Source organism: Coregonus clupeaformis, unplaced genomic scaffold (assembly GCF_020615455.1).
Source record: "Coregonus clupeaformis isolate EN_2021a unplaced genomic scaffold, ASM2061545v1 scaf2655, whole genome shotgun sequence".
NCBI lineage: Eukaryota > Metazoa > Chordata > Actinopteri > Salmoniformes > Salmonidae > Coregonus > Coregonus clupeaformis.
The window spans coordinates 16,003-27,238 of NW_025536109.1; the positions used below are offsets into that span (position 1 = coordinate 16,003).

At 42.6% G+C, this 11,236-nt stretch overlaps 1 protein-coding gene across 1 annotated transcript; it reads left to right on the forward strand.

Annotated features, from left to right (window-relative positions):
* Nucleotides 1-8,514: 8,514 nt before the first annotated feature.
* Nucleotides 8,515-11,000, forward strand: LOC121583106 (CMRF35-like molecule 6; the record flags this gene model as incomplete). The annotated part of the gene is made up of 4 exons (XM_041899318.2): nt 8,515-8,823; nt 9,044-9,255; nt 9,686-9,797; nt 10,411-11,000. Coding segments are annotated over 3 exons (632 nt in total), but the record flags the coding sequence as incomplete, so codon positions are not given.
* Between the last annotated feature and the right edge of the window lie 236 nt (nt 11,001-11,236).

An 11,236-nucleotide genomic window follows, 5' to 3' on the forward strand; every position in this document is an offset into this window, starting at 1 on the left:
CTGTTATGATGAGTTTCTATGGTATCAAGAAATTCATGATGTAAGAAGATATTTAACACTTAGCTGGGGAGTTCATATAAATATTTAATAGGTACCATGGTTAGCATAACAAACAGACAGTGCTCTGCCTCTAGCTATTCCGAACTTCTAGACAAAGAGACCCTCTCACTTATATACCCTCTGTTACACGTTTCTTCCACCACATCTGTTAACCATTATTTGGCACTCCCTTCTTTCATGGTATTACCCCAAGTCAGTATATCATATCTATCAATCATTCTGAGATAAACCACCAGTAAGCTCCCTTGACATAATGGACTCCTTGGTATTCAGACTGTACGGCACCAAGTCACTTATCTACTAACTTTAACCTGGTTCACACAACACTATGAAATGACATCATAACAAACATGATCTATATATGCTACCCTTATAATTTGTCCCCAATGCTATAGGCCTATGTGTAAAACAGCCGAAGTGAAAGAGCAACTATAAATGTGTGTGTGTGGAGAGAAGGTTGGTTTACAGGTTTACTCACTCTAGATTGTTAGAACTGCATGTGCTTTATTGCTATCTTGCCATGGCTGTGTCGGGGTCGATTATAAATTAAACTTCATGGGTAGTGTGATGCGTAAGACACATCTTTTCTGTCAGTCATTAGTGGCTGTTAAATTGTATCTTCCTTCTTCTTTCTTCCTTTTTGCGGAAATATAACAGGACATAATAATAACTACATTAAATATGTCTCTCTGCTGATAGGAATATAACAGGCTGCTGATAGGCACAAGTAAAGCCTTTAATTGCGGGAACACTCCAGGGCTGGATGGCATTCCAGTTGAGGTATACCAAACCTTTTTGATGTATTCAGAGGACCGTTATTAGCATGTTTTAACCACTCCTATACAAATGTTAGATTATCAGATACTCAACAAGAAGGTCTGATTTCATTATTACTGAAAAAGGAAACAAGTGGTACATATAAAGATCCACTCCGTAAAAAAAATTGTAGGCCCCTTACAGATTAGTGTTGTGATGCAAAAAAAAATTGCGATTTTATTGGTCGCAGGTCCAGGAATCCCTGAAGAATTGCAACATTTACCTGGAGATAGCTCTGCAAATGGCACTGCTGGTTTATTTGAAAAGTCAAAGTCAATTGATCAATAGTATAGTAATACTTTTAGCAAAGAAATGTATCTGTAATTTGCAATCTGTAGAAACTATGAGAATAGAATAGATAGGTTCAGAACTTTTGTGAAACATCACAGCACAGTTAAAAAATATATGGCAAATAGGAATACAAAATGGATCGAGTTAAGAGATAGATGGGTGGGGTTGAGTGGAGCTGAAGGGTGGGACTAATAACAACAAGATAACTAATGTAAAATATATATTGTGTCAGTCAAATGTATATAGTATGTATAAGCTGGAAGTAGAAGCCTAAGTCTTTTTGTCCATTAGATTACTCCAATTAGGGGATGGGTGGTAGGGATAAGGGGAAGATAATAAAGGAAAAAATATATTTAAAAAAATATTTATATACACTACCGGTCAAATGTTTTAGAACACCTACTCATTCAAGGGTTTTTCTTGATTTTTACTATTTTCTACCTCTGTAGCTCAATTGGTAGAGCATGGCGCTTGTAACGCCAGGGTAGTGGGTTCGATCCACGGGACCACCCATACGTAAAAATGTATGCGCACATGACTGTAAGTCGCTTTGGATAAAAGCGTCTGCTAAAATGGCATAAAAATAAATAAAAATAAACTATGAAATAACACATATGGGATCATGTAGTAATCAAAAAAGTGTTATACAAATCAAAATATATTAGAAATTTGAGATTCTTCAAATAGCCACCCTTTGCCTTGATTACAGCTTTGCACCCCCCAAAACAAATATATAATACAACAAATATTAATGCTTCTTTACATAAAATATGAGTTCGGGGGTCAAAAAGTATTAAATATTAAAGCATTAAACCTCTCACTAAAAGCATCAGTCATACAAAAGTTATACTTAAAGCCAAACTGGTTCTCAAGTAGATAAGTAAGAATGGCTCACCCCTTGTTTAAAAATGGCTTTTTTCCCTTTATCCAGTGACACAAGCCTACCAGACTAGCTAAATGCCTTCTATGCTTGCTTCGAGGCAAGCAACAGTGAAGCATGCATGAGAGCACCAGCTGTTCTGAACGACCGTGTGATCACGCTTTCCGTAGCCGATTTGAGTAAGACCTTCAAACAGGTCAACATTCACAAGGCCGCGGGGCGAGACAAATTACCAGGACGTGCACTCAGAACATGTGCGGACCAACTTACAAGTGTCTTCACTGACATTTTCAACCTGTCCCTCACCGAGTCTGTAATACCTACATGTTTTAAGCAGACCACCATAATCCCAAGGTAACCTGCCTAAATGACTACCGCCCCGTAGCACTCATGTCTGTAGCCATGAAGTGCTTTGAAAGGCTGGTCATGGCTCACATCAATAACATCATCCCGGAAACCCTAGACCCACTCCAATTTGCATACCGCCCCAACAGATCCACAGATGACGCAATCTCAATTGCACTCCACACTGCCCTCTCCCACCTGGACAAAAGGAGCACCTATGTGAGAATGCTGTTCATTGACTACATCTCAGCATTCAACACCATAGTGCCCTCAAATCTCATCACTAAGCTAAGTACGCTGGGACTATACACCTCCCTCTGCAACTGGATCCTGGACTTCCTGACTGGCCGCCCCCAGGTGGTAAGATAGGCAACAACACATCTGCCACATTGATCCTCAACACGGGGGCCCCTCAGGGGTGCGTGCATAGTCCCCTCTTGAACTCCCTGTTCACCCACGACTGCGTGGCCAAGCACGACTCCAACAACATCATTAAGTTTGCCAACGACACAACGGTTGTAGGCCTGATCCCCAACAATGATGACACAGCCTATAGGGAGGAGGTCAGAGGCCTGGCAGTGTGGTGCCAGGTCAACAACCTCTCCCTCAACATGAGCAATACAAAGGAGCTGATCGTGGACTACAGGAAAAGGAGGGCCGAGCACACCCCCATTCACATCAATGGGAGCTGTAATGGAGCGGGTTGAGAGCTTCAAGTTCCTTGGTGTCCACATCACCAACAAACTATCATGGTCCAAACACACCAAAACAGTCGTGAAGAGGGCACGACAACGCCTATTCCCCCTCAGGAGACTAAAAAGATTTTGCATGGGTTCCCAGATCCTCAAAACGTTCTACAAATGCACCATCGAGAGCATCCTGACTGGTTGCATCACCGTCTGGTATGGCAACTGCTCGGCATCCGACCGTAAGGCGCTACAGAGGGTAGTGCATACGGCCCTGTACATCACTGGGACCAAGCTTCCTGCCATCCAGGGCCTCTATATCAGGCAGTGTCAGAGGAAAGCCCTAAAAATTGTCAAAGTCTCCAGCCATCCCAAGTCATAGACTGTTCTCTCTACTACTGCATGGCAAGCGGTACCGGAGCACCAAGTCTAGTTCCAAAAGGCTCCTTAACAGCTTCTATACACAAGCCATAAGACTTCTGAACAACTATTCAAATGGCTACCCGGACTTTTTGCATTAACCCTCCCCCACCCACTTGTTTTATACTCTGCTGCTACTCGCTGTTTATTATCTATGCATAGTCACTTTACCCCTACCTACATATAGACTTTACCTCAATTATCTCGACTAACCTGTACAGCAGAACATTGACTCGGTACCGGTACCCCCTGTATATAGCCTCGTTATTGTTATTTTATTGTGTTACTTTTTTTACTTTAGTTTATTTAGTAAATATTTTCTTAACTCTAATTTTCTTAAAAATGCATTGTTGGTTAAGGGCTTGTAAGTAAGCATTTCACAGTAAGGCCTACACCTGTTGTATTCGATGCATGATTACGCCCTCTCACTTTCAGTTAATTGAAAATTGAAAATGTTTCAAAATATTGCCCTTTCTAAAACAAGCCATACAAAGCTGGTTGCAATTCCTGGTTTCATTTTCCAGAAAAGACAGAATACATATTACAACAAATATTAAGGTTAATGTTACAGGCTTTGGTTTTCCATTTATGTTTTGAGGTTGGACTTTGGAACGTGTAGCTCGTTACAACGTAGGGCGCACCAATTGGAGTCACCTCGTTAATCAGTATGGCGCCGACAGACATGGCAGCTCTGCTTCTAGCTCCTAAGCAACTTTGCAGTATTTTGTTTTTGTTTTGTTGTGTGTTATTTCTTACATTATTAGGAGAAGAGGTATTCGGAGTAGACTTCTAGTCTGACTCAGGAGGCGGGCACACCATCCACCGCTTCCGAGTATATTACTCGCTAATGTTCAGTCTCTGGACAATAAAGTAGACTAGCTCGGGGCGAGGATCTCCTTCCAGAGAGACATCAGGGACTGTAACATACTCTGTTTCACGGAAACATGGCTCTCTCGGGATATACTGTCCCCGTACATACAGCCAGCTGGGTTCTTAGTTCATTGCGCAGACAGGAATAAAGAACTCTCTGGGAAGAAGAAAGGCGGGGGTGTATGTTTCATGATTAACTACTCATGGTGTGATTGTGATAACATACAGAAACTCAAGTCATTTTGTTCACCCGACCTAGAACACCTCACAATCAAATGCACACGGTATTACCTCCCAAGAGAATTATCTTTGGCTATAGTCACAGCCGTGTATATTCCCCCTCAAGCCGATACCAAGACGGCCCTCAAGGACCTACGCTGGACTTTATGCAAACTGCAAACCACATATCCGGAGGCAGCATTTATTGTAGCTGGGGATTTTAACAAAGCAAATTTGAGGAAAACGCCATCGAAGTTCTATCAACACATTGACTGTAGTACTCGCTTAGGAAAAACACTAGATCACTGCTATTTGCCTTTTCGAGACGCCTACAAGGCCCTCCCCCGCCCTTCCTTCGGCAAATCAGATCATGACTCCTTTTTGCTCCTCCCTTCCTATAGGTAGAAACTCAAACAGGAAGTACCCATGCAAAAGTCTATTCAACGCTGTTCCGACCAATCAGAATCCATGCTTCAAGATTGTTTTGATCACGCGGACTGGGATATGTTCCGGGCAGCCTCTGAGAATAACATTGACGTTTACACGGACACGGTGACTGAGTTCATCAGGAAGTGTATAGGGGATGTTGTTCCCACGTTGACTATTAAAACCTACCCAAACCAGAAACCGTGGATAGATGACAGCATTTGCAGAACACTGAATCGCGAACCACCGCAAGGTGACTGGGAATATGGTCAAATACAAACAGTGTAGTTATTCCCTCCGCAAGGCAATCAAACAGGCAAAACAGAGACAAAGTGGAGTCGCAATTCAACGGCTCAGACACGAGACGAATGTAGCAGGGTCTACAGACAATCACGGATTACAAAGGGAAAACCAGCCACATCGTGGACACCGACGTCTTGCTCCCAGACTAGCTAAACACCTTCTTCGTTCGCTTTGAGGATAACACAGTGCCACCGACGCGGCCCACTCCCGTTCTCCGTGGCAGACGTGAGTAAGACGTTTAAGCGTGTTAACCATCACAAAGCTGCCGGCCCAGACGGCATCCCTAGCCGCGTCCTCAGAGCATGCGCAAACCAGCTGGCTGGAGTGTTTACAGACATATTCAATCTCCCTTTATCCCAGTCTGCTGTCCCCACTTGCTTCAAGATGTCCACCATTGTTCCTGTACCCAAGAAAGCAAAGGTAACTGAACTAAATTACTATCGCCCAGTAGCACTCACTTCTGTCATCATGAAGTGCTTTGAGAGGCTAGTTAAGGATCATATCACCTCTACCTTACCTGACACCCTAGATCAGGCCTGGGCAACTCCAGTCCTTGGGGGCCTGATTGGTGTCACACTTTTGCCCCATCCCTAGCAGAAACAGCTGATTTAAACTAATTGCATTTTTAACTGAAGATCATGATTAGTTGATTATTGGAGTCAGACGTGTTAGCTGGGGCTGAGGCAAAAGAGTGACACCAATCAAGCCCCCGAGGACTGGAACTGCCCTAGACACACTTCAATTTGCTTACCGCCTCAATAGATACACAGACGATGCAATCGGTATCGCACTGCACACTGCCCTATCCCATCTGGACAAGAGGAATACCTACGTCAGAATGCTGTTCATTGACTATAGCTCAGCCTTCAACACCATAGTACCCTCCAAGCTCATCATTAAGCTCGGTGCCCTGGATCTGAACCCCGCCCTGTGCAACTGGGTTGCGTGCTCAGCCCCCTCCTGTACTCCCTGTTCACCCATGACTGCGTGGCCGTGCACACCTCCAACTCAATCATCACGTCTGCAGACAACACAACAGTAGTAGGCCTGATTAACAACAATGACGAGACAGTCTGCAGGAAGGAGGTGAGGGCCTTGGCGGAGTGGTGCCAGGAAAATAACCTCTCCCGCAACGTCAACAAAACAAAGGACCTGATCGTGAACTTCAGGAAACAGCAGTGGGAGCACGCCCCTATCCACATCGACGAGACCTCAGTGGAGAAGGTGGAAAGCTTCAAGTTCCTCGCCCTCAGAAACTTTTACAGATGCACAATTGAGATCATCCTATCGGGCTGTAACACCGCCTGGTACGGCAACTGCACCGCCCGCAACCGCAGGGCTTTCCAGAGGGTGTTGTGGTCTGCCCAACGCATCACCGGGGGCACACTGCCTGCCCTCCAGGACACCTACAGCACCCGATGTCACAGGAAGGCCAAAAAGATCATCAAGGACATCAACCACCCGAGCCATGGCCTGTTCACCCCACTATCATCCAGAAGGCGAGGTCAGTACAGGTGCATCAAAGGCCATCAGACTGTTAAATAGCCATCACTAGCTGGCTACCACACGATTACTCAACCCTGCACCTTAGAGGCTGCTGCCCTATATACATAGACATGGAATCACTGGTTACTTTAATAATGGATCACTGGTCACTTTAATAATGTTTACACACTGCTTTACTTATCTCATATGTACATACTGTATTCTATTCTACTGTATTTTAGTCAATGCCACTCCGACATTGCTCAACCTAATATTTAAATATTTCTTAATTCCATTACTTCACTTTTAGATTTGTGTATGGTTGTGGATTGTTAGATACTACTGCACTCGCAGTAAAATCTGCTAAATATGTGTATGTGACCAATACAATTTGATTTGATTTGACCTGTGCTGGTTGCCGTCTCGTTAGCTGGAAGGTGTTTCACCTGTGCTGGCCCTGGTGCTATTTAAGAGTGGCTGGCCCAGTGCTCCAGTTGTCTTGATAGATGTGGAGGGTTAACACCTTTAGTTTGCGAGCCCTATTTTTATTTCTAGACACATTTTATCTGCTTTTCCTGATTCTGTTTTGCTCCACCTTTTTGGTTTGCTTCCTGTCTTTAAGTTTGGGTTTTTCTTTTGTTTGCCTCTTCTGGGGGAAATTTAGTCAGTGCTCATGGTGAGTGTCTTTTAGGTTCCAGTTGTTGTTGCTAGTCAACTGTCAGTGGACACCCCCATCAGTGTCTTTCAGAACCCCCTCCTAAAACCCCACCTGTTTCCATTTTGTTGTTGGTCTGTGACTTTTTGTTAGTTCTTTCTTCTGTTTGAGTGACATTTTTGATTTCTTGCTGGGGAACGTAACAGTTAACCTCAAATATACTAATTGATAAAACAATATATTCTTTATGGAATAAAAAAAGTAATTATCTTTATTAATGATATTATGGATAGGAAAGGTTGAGTTATAGCACAGGTGCAGCTAACAAAATATATGGAGATGTTTGCTCTATCCCAAATTACAATCAGCTGATTGCAGCATTACCACAAAAATGGAAGAGGCAAGTGGAAGGGGAGAAGGTGGGGATTCTGATTCCATGGTAAAAGGTTTATGAACTAATATACAAATCAATGCTTGATAAAAAAATATAAATTAATATACAACATTCTTGCCACCAACAATGTTATGTATATGGGGCATACAACAGTCTCAGCTCTGCAGATTTTGCTGCTTAGAGAACGAGTCATTAGATAACTTATTCTGGTCACAGGTTCAAGAGTGGATGAAAAATCGCATTTACCTGAAACTGAACCTACAAGTAGCACTGTTGGGAGATTTGGAATGCCATAGTCAATCAATCAACAATATAATAATACTCTTAGTTAAAATATTAATCTTTAATATACAATCTGTAGATACTGTGCGATTAGACAGGTTCAGAATTTAAGTGAAAAATCACAGCACAGTTGAAAAATATATGGCACATGTAAATCATAAGAGGGTGGTTTACAGAGATAGGTGGGATGGACTGAGAGCAGCTGAGGGGTGGGATTAGAAGTCCATGATCTATAATAGTTCTGACTGAAAACACTATATAATGTATTCTGGATGGGGATGTGGATGCCCCTCCCCCCTCCCCCCTCCAGATGTAATGTGTTTTTCCTGCTGTGAGAATTTGCTTGAGTTTCAAACTGTGTTTTCTGTTGTTGTGTCTGCAGGTGCTTATCGTGTGTCTGTGAAGACAAGAGGCTCCACCACCATCCCATGTCACTATGATCAGGAATACAAAACCCATGTGAAATACTGGTGTAAAGGATATTATTTTCAACGTTGCTCCCCTGTTGTACACACTTACCCTCCTAAGAGCACAGCTAAGGCCTCAATCTCTGATGACATCAACCAGCGAACCTTCACTGTGAACATGACTGATCTGGAGCCAGAGGACTCTGGTCGTTACTGGTGTGCTGTAGAGGTCTATGGTGAACCAGATGTCAGGATAGAACGATTCCACCTATCTGTGACTCCAGGTAAGATCCCTGCAACTCTTCCATATGATTACTTGACTGGTGTTCTGGTTTCATTTACTGGTCTCACTATTATAGTTGAAGTTGACATGAGGAATGTTGGTATATGTCTACTTTCTGTTCTCTATCCATCATATCATAATTATGATATTTGTGGTCAGTTGTTACAAAAAACCACTTGATCACTCAGGACCTTCTTTGGTGTGTGTACCTCTGTGTTCAGGTACTCCAGAACTCTATGTGGACCAACAGGAGGTGACTGGAGTTGAAGGAGGGAGTGTCATTGTAAAATGTTACTATAGTGACATTGGAAATACGGAGTGGTGTAAGAGTCATGGCAGTGTCTCCTGTATGTGGATGAATTCTGGGACTCTAGATGGAACATCAGTGACCCTACAGCAGACCACTGATGCCACCATAGGAAACATCTTAATGGTGAATATGAGTGGACTGAAGATGGAAAACACTGGCTGGTACATGTGTAGAGTGGGATACCTTATAATGCCTGTTCACATCACTGTCAGACGACAAACCACCACACAAAGTACCACCACTATGACTAGTGAGTAGAGAGCAATCAGATACTGTAGAATTAAGTACTAACCTGGTTTTATCCAGTCTTGCTTATCATCTGAAACAAATTGGACTGTAACCTGATTCAAAGCTTTTGGGAATACTTACGGTGGTCCTACCATTGGTTTGAACTCAACAGTGCTAATACTAAGTGAAAACCCACATGTTGGAGTAAATGAAATAAGCTGGACAAGAAGGTCATAGTTTAGCCCCAATGTCTTGTTACAGTTCAGTCTACCCTGTGTCTCTCTGGTACACCAGTCATAATACCATTGTTGTTTTTACCTCACAGCAACCCAAGCTCCAACAACTGAACAATCCTCTTTCTCTCCAACTGCTGAGCCTGTTCAGACTGACAACACAGTCCAAGGACCTGAGGGGGGCAAGGAGAAGGACACCATGAGGTAATTATCACTCATTCAGCTGTATTTCTCACATACTCTTCCAAATGGATGACAATAGAATTATGAAGAATGGTAACATTTTCAGTTTTTCACACTAAAGTGTATGGCACAAAAACACCTTCCTTAAACATCTTCACACAGAGTATAGGCCAAGATACTGTTATAGAGACATTTACCACTTCCTCATATCTCTGTAGTTGTTGAAGTAGCAGCATTCTATTATTGTATGGCCAAGTTCCACACATGAAAGGTGTGAAGAGCTGAACAAATAATTCCATTTAGTCATAGCAGCACAAACATGTCTATTTATCTATGATATTTTATGGACTGTATTTGACAATAAACAGACTTTCACCATCAGTTCCATAGATCTAAGAGTCCTACTGATTCCTCTGGGCATGTTGGTGGTGGTGATAGCTGGTGTCATAGTCACCACCTTCATTGAACCACACTCATTAAAGACAATGTGCCGTCAAAATCATCACTGCTGCTGCAAACAGTTAAATATACACTGCCTTTAGTCTTCCATTTACGATTCCCCTTCAAAAAGAAAATCCTTGTATTGCTGCAATTTACAGAGGAACATGTTCTAAATCTTTCAATTATTTTACAGATGGGGGAGAACATTCTTCTACCTGCCAAAAATTGGTAATGCAGTGCTCTTCCTCCTGTGCACCATCATTGCTGTGGTAAAGTTCAGGGCAAACTGACTCTGTGGTGAAGTTCAGGGCAAACTGACTCCAAGGTAAAACTGAGGATGAGTAGAAACCAGACAGGTCTCTCTGGTGAGACCAAGGGACAGATTTACTTCTTGCACCTGCTTTTTCAGGGATAAAACACACAAAATAAGAAACTTTTTGTTTATGGTACATTTTACCTATGTCTTTGACCTAATTGGACTTTTTAGTCCATATGTTGTAGACCACATTTGATTGGTTTCATAGTTTATATTTTTTACTGAATCATAGTCTTACGTAATGTTATGATGAGTTTCTCTGGTATCTCGTGCTTCAGGATGTAAGAGAATAGTAGAACACTTCGATGGAGAGTTGATTCATAGTTATTTAATAGTTACAGTACTGGATTCGTCTGACAAGCGGTACGGGCGTAGGCTATTGTCATCCGAATCACTTACATAGAAAAACCTCTCAGTTTATATCATGCTTTCCGAGCTAATTCCATCCAACAGTTGCCAACCATTGTTGAGTGTCACTCATCTCCTACAATAGGATCGCCCTACATGGTATCGTGTGGCACCCTAGCCAGGCTATTCCATCACGTACTCATTCTAAGATTAGCACAAGTGGCCCCCAATCTATCTTGGCACGCAGACCTTCTGTCACCCACCAGTGACATAACTAACACATGGCGTGTCCTTATCCTCTCCAAATGAGATCGACGACATTAACCAATACTTAATAAAAAGACTGTATATCACG